Source organism: Sebastes fasciatus, chromosome 2, assembly GCF_043250625.1.
Source record: "Sebastes fasciatus isolate fSebFas1 chromosome 2, fSebFas1.pri, whole genome shotgun sequence".
Taxonomy (NCBI): Eukaryota; Metazoa; Chordata; class Actinopteri; order Perciformes; family Sebastidae; genus Sebastes; species Sebastes fasciatus.
In genome coordinates this window covers 7,257,996-7,280,398 of record NC_133796.1, presented here as the reverse complement: position 1 = coordinate 7,280,398, position 22,403 = coordinate 7,257,996, and the positions used below count along the sequence as shown (strand labels likewise).

General features: G+C 40.1%; 1 protein-coding gene across 1 annotated transcript in view; it reads left to right on the top strand.

The window, feature by feature from the left end:
- Window positions 1-22,403, top strand: part of LOC141783216 (neural-cadherin) — a 335,373-nt gene that overhangs the window by 103,574 nt on the left and 209,396 nt on the right. The window contains exons 5-6 of the mRNA XM_074660373.1: window positions 621-732; window positions 12,632-12,881. Of these exons, the coding sequence (XP_074516474.1) occupies window positions 621-732; window positions 12,632-12,881 (362 nt within the window). The remainder of the gene's footprint in view (window positions 1-620; window positions 733-12,631; window positions 12,882-22,403) is intronic.

Genomic DNA, 22,403 nt, shown 5'->3' with positions numbered 1-22,403 from the left:
AAGATGTATATCTTGTCAGAAGAATTCTTGAGGCATTTTGAATTACTTAGAATAATCATGTTGAAAGATTTATTTTTACTAGAGCTGTCGATCGATTACAATATTTAATCGCACATTTTTTATGTGTTCAAAGTGTACCTTAAAGGGAGATTTGTTAATACTCATGGAAGTGGGAAAATAGGCTTTCTTTATGCAAATGCATGTATATATGTATTATTGGAAATCAATTAACAACACAAAACCATGACAAACATTGCCCAGAAACCCTCACAGGTACTGCATTTAGCATAAACAATATGCTCAAATCATAACATGGCAAACTGCAGCCCAACAGGCAACAACAGCTGTCAGTGTGTCAGTGTGCTGACTTGACTATGACTTGCCCCAAACTGCGACAACCCTAATTTTTACCTTTTTAAGATTTTTATTGCAGTGTATTTGATGAGTTCATGTGACAGGAATTTGTGTGTTTTAATGCCACATTTAAGAGCAAAGTCTGTCTGATGAAGGTTAGACTTTATGTTATTTACTCATGCCAACCTCCCCTCCCTTCTCTAACTCCCTCCCTGTCTCTCTCCATCTTTCAATCTCCTCCTCTCCCCTCCTCAATTCTCTCTCAGGTACGAGTTGTTATTGCCGATGAAAACGACTGCGTTCCAGAGTTCCTCCAGTCCATTTACAGCAAGGATGGCGTACCGGAGACTGTGACAACAGCAACGTCCCTGCTGCAAGGTGAGCTTACATACAACATATCTTATGAAAAGCTATTCCTCATTTTTCGTGTTTTCCTGCGAATGTCCAGCAACACGTCACGAATGTCTTTATACTTCCTGGTTCACGATTACATGGATTACAAACAAATTTATTTCATGGGATTAATACAAATTACAGTGCATTAGTTTTCCTAGGTATAGCTACGAACAGTGTATAAGAACAGCCTCAGATGAGACATCCGGACCAATCTCAAAAGACTGTGTGTCCCATCCGTAACCCCCCTCGCCCCTCCCATCATGGTTAAACTCCCATTAGTTTGCCCTGCACAACATCACTGAGTGCACTTCTTTGTTTTTGTCTTCAGACAGCATAAAATGACATTATCTTGCACTAAAAAATAATCCATTTCTCATTGTTTTTCTATTGTACATACTTGCTAAGGGAATTGGAGATGCACTTTCCGGTTTTCTTTAGCTTTTCTAGTTCTCAAACTATCATAAACAAAAGCACTAAAGGAAGCTGCTTTTGTGTTATTTTACTATTTAACTTCACTAATTAAAAAACTCCCACGCAATGTTGAAAATGTTGGGGTGTTCTTCTTAAAATTATCTTTCAACACACCTGATAAACACAATACATAATGAATAAATCATGATGTTTCTGAGGGGGGAAATGCTGCAGTGCTATTCTTTTTTTTTCCCCCAGTGTGGTTATAATGAATATCCTGCTGAATCACAAGATTAGTTTTTTATTTTTTCTATGTCCATATTAGGTGGTTGTAAAATTCAAGACTTCATCAAAAACAAAAAATATTTTACCTTAGGAATCCTTGGAAGTAAAGCTAGACCAGGTGCAGCTCAGTGGGATAATGTGTGCGGGGTCTGTGTTATGTAAATGTTTGAGAGGCCCTGCTGTAGAGGCTTTCAGAACAAAATAAGAGTGGCTGAGCTTTTTTAACATTCATGTGTTTTGACTGGTAAGGAAACGGAGTAGGTACTTGTCAGCACTGGCAGCCGTGAAATCACCGCCACTTCCATCAGTGCAGCTGCACTAGCCTCTCCTTTTCTGTAACGACTCAATTTCCACACGGGGACCGCTTAAGTTTCATCTTATGTGAGGAAATGGTAATGGTAACTGTTGTGGGTGCGACTTGTCACAATTTGATCTCTCACAGTGTGACTTAACACTAAGAAGCCCTCTTTTTTTAGGTTCTGACAGACTGCCGCCGAAACTGACGGCAAATAAATTTCACACTTCTTTCTCTCTACACCGCAGAAAGACTACGCATTCTATTTAAGATAAATTGAATGTATTACAAAAATTGTAATTATTGATCCAAATTGCATGACGAGTGGAATAATATTTCCACTTTAAAAGCAGCTCAAGATCATTCTGTTTACAGCTCAAAACAAAGTGGTGCTTCAAATTAAATAAACAGGTTTACTTACTGTTGGCTAAAAATGGAAACACCAACAGAGCTGCAAATGAGTATTGACAAGAGCAAAATGCAGGGAAATAAAACGCTGCATGCAGTACATACATTATTAATGACTGCTGTTATGACACCTCGTTGGGAGTGCTCATTAGCTTAGGCTGCAGGCGGAAAACTTTTGGGTTGAATTCACATTACAAAACGTTGTTGTTCTTACGCCTCTGCGCCAGAGATGGCCTTGGATGGAGACATTATGTGTTTGAGTTCTCCGTCCGATCTCATGAACCCAATATCTCAGGATTGCCTTGAGGGAATTTCTTCACATTTGACACAAACATCCACCTGAACTCGAGGCTGAACTGATTACATTTTGGTGGTCAAAAGTCACTGTGACCTCACGTCCGTCCCATTCTCGTGAAAGTGGTATCACATGAACACCTGGAGGCGATTTCGTAACATCTGGCACAAACATCCACTTGGAATCAAGGATGAACTGATTCGAATTTGGTGATCAATGTGACCTCACAAAAAAACAAAACATTTTTCAAGTATACATATGCTAATTCTGATATTTTCACACATGTCTAACAGGATAAAATGATGCCATTTTGGGCAGACATGGATGTAAACTGCAACTTGACTTGTTGGCGGAGGCATAAGACCATGAGGCAGTAATTCTAGTTACACTTGGGCTGTGTTCTAGCTGCTATGTGTTAAGACCATTGCAATCATCCTAATCATTATCACTATTAGTTAAATGGCGTATTTGATAAAGGTCAAAATGAGTAACATGCACATACAGTATTTCAAAAACACACAGTGTCATACGAAATAAAAGAACAGCTATGACCTGTAAAATCCCTTATCCTGGGATAATAGTCGTATTGCTTTACAGCTGAAATTGCACATAGCGAACATCATTTATTTTGAGTAAAACTGAAAATTAAATTGTGCAAATGAAAAGTAAAAGTAAAGTATGTTTCAATCAATTGTCAGAAGTTGTTATGGCATTTCAATCTAATCGTTTTTTTTTAGCTTAGCTACAGTATAACTGGGCAAAACCAATTTAATGTTGCCAAAAAAAATACTAATATGTGTTGCGTGTAGACTCATTCTCACGTTGAAATATGCTTTCCTGTACATTTGGAGAAAGTATATCAATTATGTTTATTAATTATGGTGACATTAGAATAAAAGTTTAAAGTAATAACTTGCACATCTTACTGACAATGAAAAGAAAAAATGGTCAAAACTCCAGCAACAGTTTTTGGCTTACTGAGTGACTGACTGAATGATGAAGTTACACAATTGGTCGGCCAAGTGTTGGAGTTTCCTCATTGGCCGTTGCTCTTACAAAATGAAAAGTCGGGGAACGGTCCTTTTATGCAAATTAACCCATCCAGCGCGATGCGTCCGGCTCACTAAGCTTGGACCAAGCTGTCAAACTAGGTGATCTAGTTCTAAAATGAAACAAGATTCAGCAGTAGCAAAGCCTATTTCACGCTTAAAATGTTTTCAGAAGTAGATTTTGGTGGATCATTTAGATGGAATAACAGAACGTTTACGAGCAGGCCGCCATGTTGTTTCCTGTTTGAAACGGCAAGCAGTGTCCTCGAAGGAACTGGTGGACATGTACCGCTGGATTTAACATTATAGACATGACCACTGAACAATTCAGCCACAAATTCACAGACTGACAATACACGGTCCAACCATATACTCAGTTTTGACCGAGTCTTGTTTTGGTAAAGAACAACTTAGTGATGATCCAACAGTGAGAGTAAGAAATTGAGCTAAAGCTGGGAGATTACATGGGTGTCAACATGCCATGAACCACAAGATTTACCACAAGGTACCATAAGGAGTTATAAAATAACTAAAATATGAGTATAATGTTTTGTTTGTCACTCCAGCTAACAGTACTGTGCAGCAGTCTCTGCTTCGTGTTCACGAGGAGGCCGTTAAAAGGGAAATGGCAACAAGAGCTGCCTCTAATTAAGGATTTCTTTCTAACCTTGATTGTGTCATGTGATCTCTGGATAGGAGAAGTTACCCCAAGTGGTGACATGCTTTGGTAGAGAAGTGAGAAAATGAACAACAACAACAACAAATTGGCCGAATATAGATGAAAGATCAGACTATCCTTTACATATATTGTACTTACCAAGGACTTTAACATGTGCACATCTCGGATCGGCACACTCTAAGGGGAAGAACTATATTGATATTGACATGTTGTTCTTGTACAGGTCTTATACATATCCTTAGTTTTGTTTTACTTAGTTGTTGTTGCTCATGGGAATGTGCTTTGCCAATATTGTATGTGAGAGAGAGAGGGAGAGAGAGAGAGAGAGAGAGAGAGAGAGGGGATGCGTGTGCTCTATAGCATTCTAGTACGCAACAAAGACGTGCTGTATATGAATCAAGTACTGAATAAAATCTCTGCCACTGAAACAATTAGCAGAGAGCACAACCCACAACAAGCACACAGTGAAAAGCTATGGAGCACAGCATGGTGAATATTACATCAAAAGGTTTTGTGCAATAAATCCATTCAGTACAAACACAATGATTTTCAGCCCAGTGTAAGAGCAATTCAACTTAACACAGCAACTGGATCAACAGTGGAGCTACACAAGTTATAAATAGTAACTTGGATGAGCTGATACAATACAATATTGGATAATTAAAGCCATAAAAGATCAGTGAAAAAAGAATCATGTTACTGGTAATTAGAAGGTTTACGGAGACAACGCATCTAACTGTCAAGGATGTGTGCGCCTTTGACTGAAGTACTCACTGGCATAGATTGTTGTCTAATGAACACGTAGGGAGAAGACTAGGGCTGCACAATACTGGGTAAAACTGACATTGCAATATATATTTTTTTATGATATTTATTGCAATATGAATATTCACCCTAAATGTTGTACATTTTGAAGTTAAATGCATCAATCTGGTGCGCTTTGAGAAAAAAATGAAGAGGCTAACGTTAGATAAACGATGTTTTGCTCTTTTAAACACATTTATGCTCTAGTAAACAATTTAATAATAACCACATTGTACCGGCTGAGCAGAATCCTCTGTAGGTGCATTACGCACGGGATTGAAGCTGGGATCTTCCGTAGAGGCGGTGCGTAAAGTGTGGATCCATCAGCCTCAAAACGCCGCTGTTTAGGGGGAGAAGGCCCGCAAACTTTGAAGTAGCCTACGTCTACACTCACACACACAAAGGGATGATGAGAGGAGACGCCACAGAGGCGTGTGTGCACCGTGGTCTTTCTGGTCACGGTGGTCACGCTTTGCACCGCTTTGTGCCGAGTGTACGATAGAGCCCGTAGTCTTAGTTCAATACATGCTGGCATACTACTGCAGGTGCCTATGTTTGTTTCTACAGGAAGTGTGAGCAATAGCAAACTGTGATACAAAAGGGTAACCGCAGAGCAGATGCATGAACATTGTTCACCTGAGGTTCCAAAGATGCGCCTGACCTGGCTACGACGTGGTATGTTGTAACAAGACTAAAGGCCCTATCCTCAAAACGCAGTGCAACTGAAATTTCTAGTTTCAGACCGATGCGGTTGTCATTTTCACACTCGGCTCCCACGTTGAGTAAGTAGCAAATGTACTTACACGCCAATTGGCAAGTTGGTCTTAAAGTGAGGTGTGGTCAGGCGCATTGTTGAGGCAGCAGTATGCGATTGCGCCATTGACCAACAAAAACCTGGTCTAAAGTCAGTGGCACAGTATTTTACAGTCAAGGTTGTGTTATTCAGATAAGATGGGCCTACAAACACGGGTTCACAATAAAAATTTTGGGACTCCAGATCTAACAATAAAAATGCTTGTAAAAGGAGCGCTTTGGTAGCCGAGCCTCTCGGGTTCTATTCCGGCCTGGGGACCTTTGTTGCATGTCATACCCCTATCTCTCTCTGTTTCTCTCTCTCTTTCTCTGTTTCTCTCTCTGTTTCTCTCTCTCTCCCTCTCTCTCTCTCATTTATTTCCGTTCCCCTCCCCCAACAAAAAAAAAAGCTCAAGTTAAAGGGAGAAAGTTAATGAGGGAATGAGGTGTTTGGTGTAGGAGGCATAGCAGGCGCTCATCTTGCTGCCATCAACAGGTGCACTAAGGGAGGCGAGAAGTTTCACCCTGCTGTGCTGCTGTGTGTGTACCCGCCCATGTGTATACGTATGTGTTTGCGCGTTTGGGTTGGGAGAGGGTGCTTTTGGGATTATATGAGGAGCTCCCAATATTTAAATAAAAAACATATTCAGTGTTTCCTGAACAGACTGTATCTGTTTATTATATCTGAAACAGTATATGTATCCTAGAACATTTCCAGAGTTTCCAATTTTCCAATTTGAACACAGGCAATTAGTTTTTAAACTTGGTGAGGTGGAAAATGGCTCATGCAATGTGCTCCTTTGCCAAACACTCTCTCTGTTTTTCTCATTAAATTTGAAAAAATAAAATAAAACAAAAAAGCTTAAATGCATGTTACAATAAATATAATTAATCCTACCCGATCCAGTTCTGGTTGCACCTGAAGCTGAACAGCCCGGCCTCCTGAAATAAAAACATGTTTTTTTCCCCTTTACTTCATTAAACGGGTTAAAAGGCACAGTATTAAATTAAATGAGCTGGGAGAAATGGGCATCCAGCATCGTTTTGCTAAATCATGTGCTAGTAATCCCATAATCAGTTCCATCGTGAGAGTGGACAAATGTGTACTACCAAGTTGGAAAAAAAAAACTGCAGAGTACCAAGCAAGCCAATTATCTCACTTTCCATAGAGATCTGAGACTCCTGCAGTTTCCATCTTCAGTACAAAATCATTATATGCCAGCCAGACATGGGAGATGCATCCAGAAATGTACTGTGCCCCCCCCATGTAGTGATGCCAGCACAACAATGCTGATTCAAGATTACAGAAGGACTTGCTGATAAATACATGCTCAAACACTGCTCTGAAGAGTACAAATCTGTACTTAGTAAATTAAATATTGACTCATATGTGACATGCGCTTGGCCACTGCATGGGATAGGACGCCGGGCCGACACCAGCGCCGCAGTCCATTTTCTACCCATCGTCGCTGGATGAGAGGTTATTCATCACTTTACAGCAGCGAAGCAGCTGCGTTTCAGTTGTAATTCAGAAAAATGTCAGTCCTTGTAACCAGGACTCTAGTGCAGGGTAAACACGCGTAAATCCACTTTATCCAGCTTGCAAATCTGACCATGAATCTAAATAACAGACTGTACAAACACCGTGATTTGTAACATAAACTGTGGCCGATTCTGGACACAAATTGCCATTTCCACACCTGATTTGATGCAGTTTTCAGTTGTGTATTGCAATTGTTTACCCCTGCTAAAAAGAAGGCAGTGTGGCATAATACATACAGAGAAGCTACCTTTGCAGCTGTAAACCAATGCTTATGGCAATTTAATGATGAAACATCCATCCTGCTTACGGTGTTGACAATACATTACAGTGTTTTTTTTTTCCTCCTGTCATTTGGGATAATTCCAGCTTATCAAGTAGCAGCTGAAAAACCTTTGAATAACATAGCATTTACTCACATACTGTAAGCTTTCACATTCATCCTGCCATCCCCTCCCCTTATCCTCTTGTGCTGTTTGCATCTCTTCAAATTTTTATGCAGCCTTTTAAAAATCAATGTGGTTGTGAGATACTGTAGGTAACCATTTTTGTCAAGAATGGGTTGGTATTCTGTAGTACGACCTATTGTACTTTTCCTTATTTTCTGTCATATATATAACGTTACAATGTCAGATGTTCATATTAAAAGTGACCAAAGTGTTAAATAATGATGTAAACGTACTTTGTTTCCAAAGTTTTTTTTCTACTTTGGCTGCAAGATCACGTTAGTGCTGAGTTTCTTTATATGGTCATCTGCTAAAGGCAAAGCGCGTCCCCTTATCCTGCATATTAGTGACACTGTCAAGTACATATTTGTCCATTGATGCATCCAAAATAACGTTTCAAACAGATAATTGGTAAAATCCTCAAAGACGATGAAGAAAAAGATGATGCATGCACATCTTTACAACGAAATTTTAAGTAATGAGCAATCGACTATCGGCTACTTTTTATAACAGTTTGGCTACATTGAAGGCAGAGCGGATGTGCTCCAGAATGTATATTTTTACTGGCTACACCTGCAGCGCACATACGGCGTTGGGTAGTGAGTCACAGGCCAAATAAGACGGTGATACAGGCATGACACCAGGATTTCAATTTTGGATGGGCCATAGTAAAGTTGACTTGACCTTTTAATTAGCCTACAGAAGTTAAAGCAGCAGTGGGTGGAAATGAAGCAAATGTGTTTAAAAGAAGTTATTTATATAAAACGGTTACTATATCCTGACAGTAGTGCATGAAGCAGTTAATCTGAAAAAATCATGTGCCTCTGTGTCCTCCGGTGCTCCTAATGGCATCTGCAAGATTTCACATATCGGAGGAAAAGAACCAATCAGAACCGAGCTGGAGTCTGCCGTCCAACTGCTGTCTATGAGCGGCTGTCGATCACTCGCGAACTCCGATCAAACGGTCAAACTAGGCAGCGCTGATCAAATATGAATCAATATTATGTAACTGTAATGCCTATTTCTCTCCTCAAATGTTTTCAGAAACATCTTGTAGTGTACTGTTTAGCTGTACAATAAGAACGTTTGTGACCCGGCAGCCATGTTGAGAACAGTTGAAGAAATACCAAGCACCGCCCACCAGCCAGGGCACAGCCAATAGGAACGCTCTCTCTCTCTCTGAAATGACCTGTGATTGGCCAAAGTCTCCCACAGACTAGATTTTTCTTAAAGCCTGAAAACAGAGCCATGAGGTGCAAAAGTTTAGTTATCTCTCAGAACACTTGAATTACAATATGCTGAAAGGTTATTATCGAATTTTTGCCCAATGATGCCAAAAATATACTGCCTACTGAATGCTGTTTGCCCTTTCAACTAATATCACGCTGTGGAAGGCGACAAGTGCGTCTGGTTGATTGTGACATGTTTTAAATCTATTTCTTAAACATTTTCACTGCCGAGCTAGATATTTAACCACGGCAGTTTGTATTCCAAGCGGCACACGCGGGCATATTGCAACATCACACCATGTTTATTTTTTGCTGTGGATTGTGTAGAACAGTGTTTCTAACACTTTTTCAGACCAAGAACCACTTACCCAATCAAAAATCTAAAAAACCTCACACACCACCTAACTCCCCAGAAAACAGAAAAATACAACCGTACACCTTCTGAATTCATGTTTCTCTCTTACACTGACCTAAGACGGGCCTAATTGCCTCGTTAACTCCTCTTAAAACACACGTCTTTCAAACTGGACACAAACAAAATAAAACTCACCAAACACGTCTTAGTTAGTCCTTCCACTATTTCAACAACAAGCAACTCGGGTTCGGTCAAAATAAATCCTCAATTCACAGAGTAAGATGTGAAAATATGTTGGCTCTACAGGCTGTTTCCCCCCGGCTGTATCTCTCTGCCGTGCGGCGGCCCGTGGAGCAGCTGCCCCGCTGCAGCGGGTCATTGGCGGCTGTCCTTCTTCGGAGGCAGACCATTAAATTAGCTAAATCTAATGACAAAAATCGCCCAGCTGGCGCTGTTAGTCTTTTCCAGTTTATCTTCTGGATCCCGGAGAAGGTCTCCAGCACACCTCCGTCTCAGTGAGGAGGAACACTTTCATGCATAGTAACACACGGACGGCTCTCTCTCTCTCGGTTGTCGTCTGCGATAGCCTCCAACAAAAATGGCCCACTCTGACATTCATTACAGCAGAAGGATTCTGTTTCTGTTGGCATCAGAGGGCAATGTTCTTTTGCTTTTGTTTGCTTTTGCTTCACCTCCACGCCGGTACCAGTGTTCTACCTATGTACGCGGGAGCGCGCCTGCAATCAGCGATGAGGTGCTGCCATGGCGATGCTCACGAGCACTATGAGCTGCGCTGGCCAGAATTAGGATGAACTGAGGGCCTAAATGATGAGCCAGTATAAGATAAATAAGGGTTGTTTTAGCTGTGAAACATACAAAGCTCCTCTAGTGGAGTCCCAGAATTAAAATATAGAGCTTTAAATGGAGCATAATAGGTCGCGTTAAAGTAAGTTTTTAACACTAAGATATTCTAAGAAATATGAGCAGACAGACAGGCCGTTACAGTGTTTGATGGTTTATACCAAAAGATGCCAACAGAGGAGGGGGAAAAAAAAGATGGCTTTTGTTTTGGTCCATTTCGTGTTCACAGTCTGATTACAAACACACTAAGAGCTGTAAGCATGACGTCATTTGGACTAACACGTAACTCTGTTGTCCTACATCATCAGCTCTACACGAACCAAACGGGCAAATGTGCCAGAGCCCAAACCAGGTTACAGGTTAGGTGTGAAAGCATCCTCATGTTTTTTGATTTTTCACTTTATTTCTCAAACTGAATTTTCATTAGTGTAATAAGGGGCACTCTTCTCTGTTGCAGTTCAACTCGGTGGTTTAGGGCACTTTCATCTTGCAGCTTTGTGGGGAAAGATGTGTTTTGGAAATGTAATTGATTTTAGTTTAATTTGATGGTTGTTCAGGATCATGAAAGACTGGAGGCTACAGTCACCAAACATTTTATTTAATACCGCAAACACTTTGTAAAATCAATGAATCTATTATATTAAAAAAAAAATTGGACTCGTACTGACATAATGGAATGAAACAAATTTATGAGAATAAACACTGGCTGAGTTAATAATCAGACTTTTAATAAACTGAGATATTTTTGTTTTGTTAACATTTTGTTAAAATGATTAATTTGAAGTTCCCCAAGGCGTTATGGCAATGAAGAAGTATAGTTTGTAAGCTGAAGCAAACAATGTGTTTATGTGTGTACGTGCATGTATTCATTCATGTGCACGGGTCTGTGTTTGTGTTTGTTTTTGTGTGTGCATGGGCACGAGCCAATTGCAATGTAAGGCGAATTGGAGAATCGAGAGTTTGATGGCAAAATGACTTGTTAGCGAAAAAAATATGCTTATTCAAATCCCTGGTGGATCTTTTCAGTTTTAGCAAGGCAATCAATTCGTGGCCGAGCGAGTCCTGGCTCCATGGATTCCCAATGTGTAAAGCAGAAACAGAAATGTTGCAAAATGACAGTCCTTTCAATGCATGCTGTGCAAATAACACTTACTCCCCTTGTGTTATGGGACGGAACATTTAAGTCAGTGGGAGCATCACTTCCTTCGCAATCTTCACTTTGCTCACATAGCATGAGAAGTGAATAGATATCCTGTGCGAATGTTGACTTCCTTTACTCAAATACAAGAAAGAAGAAAAGAAAAAAAAACAACTTGGCTCTGAAATAATAAGAGAACAGATTGTACTTTCTTGTTTGATTCAGCTACTATTTTCTCTTTCAGCAAGACTTAAATCAGTATGCTTTATTGGCATAATAAGTAAGTTTGTTGCAAGTAATTTAATTTTTCAAAAGAAATCCAAGTGGTACAGAAAAAAAGGAAGAAAAAAAGAACATAGTGATGTAGCCTCATGTTAGTACTGCTGTTTTTCACAGGATAGCTCAATCAATGCACAACCCTTGTCCATGGACACCAGCCAATTGAAGTAATATAGACACATTTATGCAAGTATGCAAAATTACACAAGCCGCTATAACTGCGGTGGCATCTCACTCGTAAATGTGTGCAATAATGCTGTTGTGTGTGTTTGTAAATTATTTTAATTTCAAATTTCTGTCATCTTTTATAGAGAAATGTGTCTAAGAGATCCTGTAGAACCTGCTACCTTTTGAAATAGTCATTGAAATGTTGTTGAAGCAACTGGTTACATGTAGACATTTGAAAAAAGTTCAACTTGTCAGACAAATTTAGTCCAGTTTTAATAGATGCTAAGCTAACTCTATATATGAAATGTGCTATTATTATGGAGCTGTTCCAACAAAAAACTTCCATTTTTACAATTTGATATATTTCTGATTTTATTTAACCTGTATTGTACTGGCGTATATCATCTGATTACACTACAATGAATTATACATTGCAGATGTGTTGATTGATAAAGCTAACAAAGTCTGAAAAGTGTGGCTACTAGTCTTCTCTACTACACGGCACTTGCCACCATCATGTTGAGATTGGACAAAAGTGGTATTTGTTTCCCAAAGTCTATGTTCTACACAATTTTTACGCTTGTGTTTTGAGACTAACAGCCATGCTCACAAAGGTTACATTCATCAACTGACCATGACACTCTTGCTTTCACAGTCGTAGAGAGCCTACTCCACCAGAGTAATGGAGGTGGTGTTAGAGAGCACATCACATAAATCCGCCTTCATATATATACCTCTTAGGGAAAGGGAAAAGTTTGTATCTATGGTGCCCCAATTTTGTCTTTGTTTAGTAACTCCTAACTAACTTCTTTCTTTCTGTTCTTCATTCCTCTGTTTTCATCTTTAGTGTCAGCCAATGACTGTGACTCGGAAGAGAATGCCGAGTTGACCTATTACACCCTGAGTCCAGACTTCACCATTTCTCCCCACGGGACCATCTTTCCTGCAGGGCCTCTGGACTACGAGAGGACCAACCACCTCTATGAGTTTGTAGTGATGGCCATTGACAAGGGGGAGGTGCCTCGCACTGGCACAACTACAGTACGGATTCGAATGGCTAACGTCAACGATGAGGCACCGGAGTTCTCCCAACATATGTAAGTACGAATCTGGCTTCTAAACTCATGATTTTCACGCAGTTGTTCAGCTTCTAAGAGATGAGACACAATGGAAAGAGGTTTTGATGGGATGCAATGAAATTTATGGTTAGTTGTAGAAGCTGTTATAAGCTCCCCTTAACTCTGTGTCGGATTCCTCCGTGCTGGTATGGGTGACACAGGGGATGCTCATTTTTTTTGAGCAGGACCACATGACAGTACCATGTTATACGGAAGTACCTCGATTGTTGGCAGCATTGCCCCGGACTCAATTCAATGCAATTCAATAGGCTTTTCTGGCATTTGACATTAGTTGTCAAAGCACAATTAGGACTATGAAATACAATGAATAAAATTAACACAAACTGAAAAAAATAATAAAACGGAAAAAAAAATGAAATTAGAAAACAATATAATGAAAATAAAAATATATAGAATAATAATAAAATAAATATATTACATAATAGAATAAAATAGATAACGGAATAGTTAAATAAAATAAAATAATTGATAAACTAGTAAATATAATTAAAGGGGATGGCGGTGATACTCTGCACTGGAAAGCATTGTTGCAGACAAACAATCTGGGTCAGCCTCTCTAGGTTAAGTTCTGTTAACTGCCAGGATGATCCAACTAGGTTAGTCTGCAAACATTTCCAGCGCTTATGTACCATTCACACTTTTGAGCCGCTGCATACAGTTGGGTTTTCAGATGTAGTCTGAGGAAAAATACACCGATATTAATTAATTTTGAGAATAATCATTTGATGCGATCTTAGTTCAATTCCAGCCACTGTCTGCCAAAATTATTTGGTCGGGGCCAAGGAGCAGATGTTGCAGTTCTTTATTGGATTAAATTGATGACCCCTTTCATTTTCTGTCTTTATCGTGTGAAGATGCACTTTAAATACACCTGAAATAGTGTGGCTCTGCACTTAACCAGCTAATGCAGAATGAACTGAAGACTTGTGAACTTGAGCCTTTAACACCTTTCTACCTGAGTGATATTATGAGAATATAGAGGGGGGGAAAAAACAGACAACCAAAGCCGAGAGGGAGAGAGAGAGAGAGAGAGAGGGAGAGAGAGAGGGAGAGAGTGCTGCTTTGTCAGGTCAGCTCCTCACAGCTGCTTCCCAATTCAACATCGCAGCTGCCGTTAACCACAATTCCAGTGTTGCTGTGGCGCCTGCATCTTTTAATTGGTTGATTTTCTGGCAGAGAGCTGGGCAGATTGGTGAGGCAGGGTCAATCAGCCATGCCCACCAGCACCCTCAGGAGGCCCTGGGCCCGCACTCTTGCGTGTGTGTATGTGCTTCTTCCTGAGTGTGTGTGCGTGCATCCAGTAATTGGTAAAAGGTCCCAGCAAAGTGAGCTGTTGGTATGGACAGAGTGATGTAGTTATAAAGTGCATTCATGCATCATGCATCTGATATGCATGTGTTTATGTTGTTTATAGTGGGAGGGGATTAGTATGTGAGTGCGTGTGTGTTGGGTTGTATTGATTTACTGTCGGCGACAGCAGAATAATCAGTCACTTTTTCTTCTGTAGCCCTCAATCGTCTACTGCAGCTGCCACAAAAAACTGTACTGGACAATCTATTATGTATCACTAACACATATTTGCACACACATATCTCCAGAGTCATCCATGCAGGCACACACACACACACACACACACACACACATGTGCATGCTTGTGCAAATGCATTTATATGCATGCACACACAGGGGCAGGAATGAGCAAACTCATGTGTTATGTCTTTGAAGAAGCAGATACAGAAGGGACAGTTTGAGAGGATACAATTTATAAAGATCAAATGCCTCAATGTTGCATGTATGTGTGTGTGGTAGAGACTGTGAACACATGTGTGTTAAGTCCATGCATGTGATGGACAGAGAGGAAAAGAGGGAGAAAGCGAGAGAGGTCATTAAATATATCATTATCGAGGCCTATTTGTCTTATTTGTATCGATTCTTGGAGTTGGAAGCATGCGATAATGAGTATCCATGTGTGTGTGTGTGTTGCCAGTTCAGTGTAAATGTAGGCTGCAAGTCTAAAAATCATACTGAACATTGTTATTTTGAAGTCTGTCTTATTGCTGCCTTCTTTTGGATGCTGGTTGTGTTGTTGACATTTGCTATTGACCATCAGTGCAAGAAAGAAAGAAAGAAAGAAAGGCGTGGAATGAATAGAGAACTCCTTGTTTTTTCATGTTTCCATCAGTCCTACATTCTAACTCTCAGATCTGCCTCTTCACTGCATGGCTCTCACTTCCTGGTGAGTGACAGAATAGCCGCCTTTCATCTATCTGCTGTCACTTTGCTAGCTATCAGGACCTTATTACTGTACCTACAATCAACCTGCCTGTTGCCACGGAAACCACCCTGGGAGTCTTCCTCCCCTGTTGCATGGCAGATAAAACCTGATGAAGTGCCCTCCGGGGTGCCCTTCCAGTGAAGGAAACGTGATGCAATGCCCTCTGTAGGGTGCCCTTCAATGGAGGAAACATGATGAAGTGTCATCCAGGGTAACCTGTGCCAATACAAAAAAAAAGTGATAAAACGTCACTGTAACACGGAAGATCGTGGACGTTTGTGTTGTGATTTCGGTTTTGCTAGTGCCTACACAAAACAAAAACTAAATACAGTATATCGATTTGTGCAGCGCCGTCCATTCCAGAAAGAGCGCCAATGTGTTGCTGTTTAGGAACCGATAAGCAGAATTGAATTTTCTTTATGGTTCCTTTATAATCTGAATTTTGGAACCGGTTCTAATTTGGGACCGGTTCTCAATGATCAACCCTACCTTTCAGTGGAGAAAACATGATAAAGTGCCCTCTAGGATGCCCTTCCAGTGGAGAAAATGTGATAAAGTGCCCTCTAGGATGCCTTTCCAGTGGAGGAAACGTGATAAAATGCCTAGCATGAAGTCCCTGAAGTTACTGTTGTTATACACGCTTGCCAAGCGTTCCAATCTTGCACTGTACGTATGCAGTTTACTATGACAAATGTGGCGGATTCACCACTTAAAATTAGCAATAGTTTTTAAAGCCAACAAGTCCTTGATTTTAGACAGAGGTAGACAAAGGCAGGCTTCTCATTTTTAGTCTCCGACAATCAGTTTGCCAGCTGAAATGAAAACCGTCACTGGCAGATCTTATCAGCTGCTGCTGCTGCTGGCTTGCTAATTAACTTGACCTCTCTGAATTGGTTGGAAACGCAGTCTTTACCTGGAACATATGAACAAAATGGTCTTATATATTCACTTAATGGCTACTAACAAGAACATTATGACCACTCAGTCCCATGTCATGATGTAAAAAAGTTATAGCTACATATCCAGGTAAAATGTGATCGTGTATAAGACATGAAAAGACATGCAGCTGTAGTATTACATTGTCTTTAGTGAATAATGCAATACTAGACTGTTATTGCTCTGTAATGTTAGGTTAGCGCTATAGTTAAAAAAAAGCTAATTAGCTGAACATACTAACATTTGCAGCTTATGTTTGAGCAGATAAACCCAGATAAATGGACTGAAAAAAATAAAGGATAAAGATAAAGGAAAAAAAAGACACGACACAAAAGAGACACGATTGGAAAGTTGCTGGAGAGGATAAGCTGTCAGTTGCCCAAGTGAATGGGGGTGATTCAATAGACATACTATTCTAATATGTGATAGGAGGTGATTGAATATGAAGGTCAAGGGATTTGGTGAGAGGTGAGAAAAAGTGATGCTTCTCTTATACAACACTTCATTTCTCATTCCCCGCTTTTTGATTCCCTGTGTTGAGATATTGAGAACGATGACACAGTCTCCATAGAGCAAGGATAACGGTCGCATGCAGTTTAAGGTCATGCTGACTTCAAAACAAAAGCACTATATCCGTTTACCACAATGATAGACACCTATTATATAAAAAAAAACATTGTAGTTTTGAAAAAAATGTGCAACCCTAAACCTCCTTCAACTAAAAAAAAAGCAATATCTTATAACAGCACTTGCTTTGTTGACCCCTATGCATGTGAAGATTCACAGTCATCCAGCACTAAAATGTGTCAAGGAAGTAAGTAAAGTAAACCTAAGACGGTTATCTTTCCCCTCAATCTGTTTTGTTCTCCACTTATAAAAACATACTAAAGATTCAACAGATCAAGCTTTTAAACTCTACGAGGGTAAACAGACCAGAACCCAGCAGACATATTAGAATATTGACAGAAGCAACTCTCATAAAATTGGTTCACATGAAACTCTCTGCTCACATATAAGCGTATCTAACCCACCGCCTTAATAAGATGGCATAATTTAAAATGTCAGAGTCCTGACTTATTATCTTGCTATGGCAAACACTGCCGCTTCAGTGCTTATATTGCAGCCACGTCTGCGAAAGTTATTACTGCTGCTCACCGTCGACCCCACACCAACCCCTGCCCCCCACCTAATTCAACAAGCAAATGGAAACATAGCATTGTAAGCACTGATTAACAGGGAATCAGACAGGGGGGCATTCCAGCAAATAAATAAAACAATCAGTGTGCAGTCAGCTGACTGCCCTGACCCCCAGGAATTCAATACACACACATAGACACACTCTATTACTCCCTCTCTTTCCTCCGTTCTCAATCTATGCCTTATCTGGATAAACTAAATTAACTCAATAATTAAATTCAGTAATTAATTTTCACAACCGGCATCAGGCACTGGCCGAAAGGGACGCATCTATTTTTCTCCCTAGATCAACAGAACGAAAACAAACTAAAACAGAAAGTAAAACAAAAAGGTTAAAAAAGTAATTAGTGTGTGGCGGTGTATGTCTGAGGCGGTTTCCAATTGATTGCAGCATTGATCCGGCCAAATTAGAGTTGTGGTAGAGCCCAAATGTGATTGCGAAAGGCGTCTCACTGCTGCTTGACTGCTGGGCTTTTTGCTTCCTCTCAGTGATCTGTCCTGATCTCTCTCCCTACTCTCTCTCTCTCTCAGATACTCACATAGGCAGTCCTTCATGCAGTAGAAGCCTACAAAGATCTGCTTGAAAGCATTAGAGGGTATTTGTTGAAGTAAGGTTGATGTAAGTGTCAAGAAGGATTAACCTTAAAATGCCTTCTGAAAAATTTGCCATAGCACCATTATCTACTTGGTGTGTACTTATGAAATTTACATCATGCTTGGCTTAATATTTTAAAGTGAATAGCCAGCAGTGTAGGTATAGGTCTACTTTTATGCTGTTAAGGACACAGAGGCTGTATTTTTCTTCTTTACCATGTAATTATAATATTCAGCTCCCGATTTGTATTGTCAAAATGTAGTCTTCCACACTATCTTATCCATCTCAGTTTTATTTAATTTTTTGGGGTTAACACTTGCGTGCACATACTAAATTAGGTACTTGTGTTAGCGGACATGTTCCACCCGTCATATCAGTCTGCACAATCACACATTTTGGATGGCACGTGGACTCTTGTGGAAAAGGCCCACTGACAAAAAAAAATATGTCACATGGATCCCTGAAGGAAACGCAGATGTGGAAATTTGTCAGCCTGGTCTCACTTCCAGGGCGTCAGATACCGACGCTTGGGCAGTGGCCTGCAGCGTCTTCATAACGACGCACAAGGCGCCCTTTAGAATCTGTATGAGATGAAACATTTGTGTCCCGTGTGAACCAAAAAGTTGAGTGTTTTTTACCCATTATGTTATCTCAGGTGACTTTATATCATGTGATGGTACGCCATTGAGTCACATGACGTTGCATCTGTAGTTCATGTTACGTTACAACCATACTTATTTTAAGTAAAACCACGATGACCATTTTCTTAAGAACATAGTGCATTGCAATCAAGAGCTCCTTAACAACTACTGAATGAACCTTGTGGTGAGATAATTTTGTCAGCCACCATCTCCAAGGTCAAGAATAAAATTCCAGTCGCAAGTAAGCAAGTCAGTAATTTTCATTACCGATGAATCTCTTTTTTGTTTGTTTTCTTATTTTATTATTTAGTCTTCAAAATATAAGAATGGAATTGCCGATCACAATTTCCCAGACCCCAAGATGGTGTCCTTAGATCACTTGTTTTCTCCAACCAACAGTCTAAAACCCAAAGATTCAAGTTACAATATATAAAAAACAGAAAAGCAGCAAATCCTCACATTTGAGAAACTGGACCCAGAAAATGTTTAACATTTTTGTTTGATATATAACTTAAATGAGCAGTCATTGAAATGGTTGTATTGTTTAATTTTCTGTTTTTTAATAAGCTAATTGTTTCATCACCACCATAGACGATGGGAGTTTTCAGCATATCACAAAGTTGATTGTCTTGCTAACCAATACAGTCCAACATAAGCTATTGTTGTCATATCAGGCCGTTCGTATTTATAAGCCTAATGGTTAGCCAACCCCATTTGAATCTATAATGATTACCCTCTCTGCATCTGTAATGAAGAAGTAGAGCTAATTCGGGGAGTCAGGACAAAAGAGGCTTAGTGGGCCGTGTGAAAGAGTCATGAATAAATTCAGCTGCACAGACAGCATCTGTAATTTTGCCATCAAATTGCAGGCAGAAATGCACAAGGAGGCCTTAGTTCTTTCTGGCTTTCAGGTGAGATAAATACAAGCAATTATCTAATGATCTTTCAAATAGCTTCCTTAGACTACAAGTTGAAGCCGTTTGATCAATGCGACCTATGCACCCTTAGAGAAACTACATAATAAAGAAACACAGCACAGCATCTCCCCTTGCCTGACTTGCGTATTGATCTGCAAGGAAGTGCGCGGCTTGCAGTGTGAGCTGAAATTACTCGAATGCTGCAACAACAGTCTACAAACAGAGCAAACGAGTGGCACATCGCTGATCTTCCCAGGCAGAACTAGTCCAACAGTTGTTGAGGCAGAAAGACTGTGACAGAACATGATCACAGCGTTCAACTCCTAATGAGAGTGCCTTGTTTTCAGTGAAAAATGAATAGGCCTTGTCGCTGGGGCGCAGTGACAGACGGATGTACGTTTATGTCAGGCTGTCAGAGTTACTAAACCTGAATTTTAAATGTGCACAAACACATGGGCAGGTAATGAGTCGTTGATAAACGGCAGCAGAGTACATCTTTTAGTCTTAGCTTGAAGCTCAATATGCAAAAATGTCCACACAGACAGGTAATGGTGGTTGGTCAAGGGGTCTGTCTGTGCCTACAAATGAAACCGTTGGCAGTATGGGGATTGTCTAACCTTGCACGGCAGCTGGATTATCTCGATGTTATGTGATCACACAAGAATCGTGGGTTCAATTGTCACACAAAAATCCATCTCGTCAGGCTTCAAGTAATGCGTTTGTGTCCGGGGCACCAGACAACGGACCGATCAGGGTTCTAGGGGGGATCTATTGCAGCTACGGGCGTGGCTTAGGTGTGAGAGACCATAGCGTGAGACAACACGGTGAGGCGACTGTTTGTTCTAAACAACAATGGCAGCTTCTTAAGAGGTTAGCATTGATGCTGCAATAGCATCAATTATATCAGAACTGGAGAGTATATCTTCATCGAAAGAAGAGCAAAGAACAGCACTGAAAGCGATGTTTTCGCCTTCATTAAGTTTTGCTTTCATTAGTTTTATTGACAGATGGTTCATCCAATCGCCTGCCAAATATTTTTTCAAAGTGCCTGCCCTTTTCTAAACAGTTTCCAATGACGGCTTCTCATATGGTTCTGTGAAACAAACCATCCGACAGGGTCAGGTTAGGGGTTGTGCTCAGTAACTGCAACATTATTTATGAAAGGACAACTTGATGTGAAGTATTTTAAATGTCTTTTTCCAGCGCTGTGAGCACAATAAATACGATTCGGTTCACCACCTTGGTGTTTTGGTGCCGACAAAAGTCAAATGTCAAAAAGTCTCAGCAACTAAAACAAAACTATCTGCATGGCTTGATACCAGTGAGGGTAAGCAAGAAATATTTTTGTGATTTTTGTGGACAGACTTTCTAGGATGCAATTCATGACTGTGGTCTGTACATCATCAATGCATTAGCAAAGTATCAAATGAGTTGTAGCTTCAGCTTAAAACTATGCAATCTATATTAAAGATATAAAAGCAAGACATATGAAATGAATTGCCACTGTGAGATGAGATTATTACCTCCTCCAAGGAGGTTTGTTTTTGGTTTGGTTTGTTGGTTAGTTTGTCAATTTGTCAGCAGGATTATGGAGAAACTGCTTGCCTGATTTTCATGAAACTCGGTGGAAGGATGTAGCATGGGCCAAGGAAGAACGCATTACATTCTGGAGCAGATCTACATCACAGGGCGGATACACACATATATTTTTTACGCATGGAAACGGTCTTGGCGGAGGTCTGCGCTCTCTCAAGTACCCTTCTAATTGCTCGTATTTTAGTAAAAATCAACTAATTTCTAATTTTCTATACTTCTTAATTGCAGTGATCTGCCTTATCCTCCACCAAGGAGGTTATGTTTTCAGTTTGGTTTTGTTGGTTTGTTTGTCTGTTTGCCAACAGGATTATGGAAAAAAAATACTGGCCCGATTTTCACGACACTTAGAGGAAGGGTGAAGCATGGGTCAAGGAAGAACCCATTACATTTTGGAGCGGCTTGGCCTTGGCTGAGGTCTGCACTCTCAGGAGTGCCCTTCTATAGTCCACCCGTGTTTTAAAATAGTGACACTTACTAAGGTTTTCTCTCTCTCTCTCAAAAAACAAAACAACAACTAATCTTTGAATATTTGCTTCAGAGTCATCGTTTTCCATCAGCCTTAGTGTGGACATAAAACAAGTGTTGATTAAGATGCACTCCATTCTTCCATTTGCAGTTATATCGTATTAGTTAAAATGTCTTGATCCTATTGCCAAGGTACTTCTTGATGTTTAACTAATCCCAAGAGGCTGCCATGTTGTATTATGCGATGATATCTGCTATCCCCGAAACGTGTCCCAACACTGTAAAGTGTGAACCCTAATGTCAATGAGGTAGAAAGGCCAGCCTTTCAAGAAAAGTTTTACTTTCAAGCACATCAGTGGTTCAGAGATGCATGTGTAAGGCCAAAAGAGAGTTCAAAGCTGAAGTTCAAAGTGCTACTCTTAAGATACAAAGACAAAACTGAAGGGGAATTTTAGAGCAAGAAGCTGAGCTCAGTTTGGTGTGCGTGGGCTGATAAGAAATGCGTGTCAAGGCAAGTTTGCTTGAATGGGTTATATATATATATGTATATATATATGTTTGTATATAAAAACAATGGTATAGATGATCAAAAACACACATTTGTTAATACATCAAACAGAAAACATCTGGTTTGGGAAGTCCTTACTTTACATATCCATACTGCTCTAATGAGACAGCATTTTGTTTTGTATTTATATCCATCTATTCATGCGTTTAAGCATCACAACAATTGATGGATTGCATGAATACCCTGTCTTTGACCTTCCGGTTAAATGATTTTGTTTGTAGTTTAAAGATGAGCTTATGATACTGTTGTACATCGCTCGGGAAAACATTACTTAAATGCTTCTAAGCTTT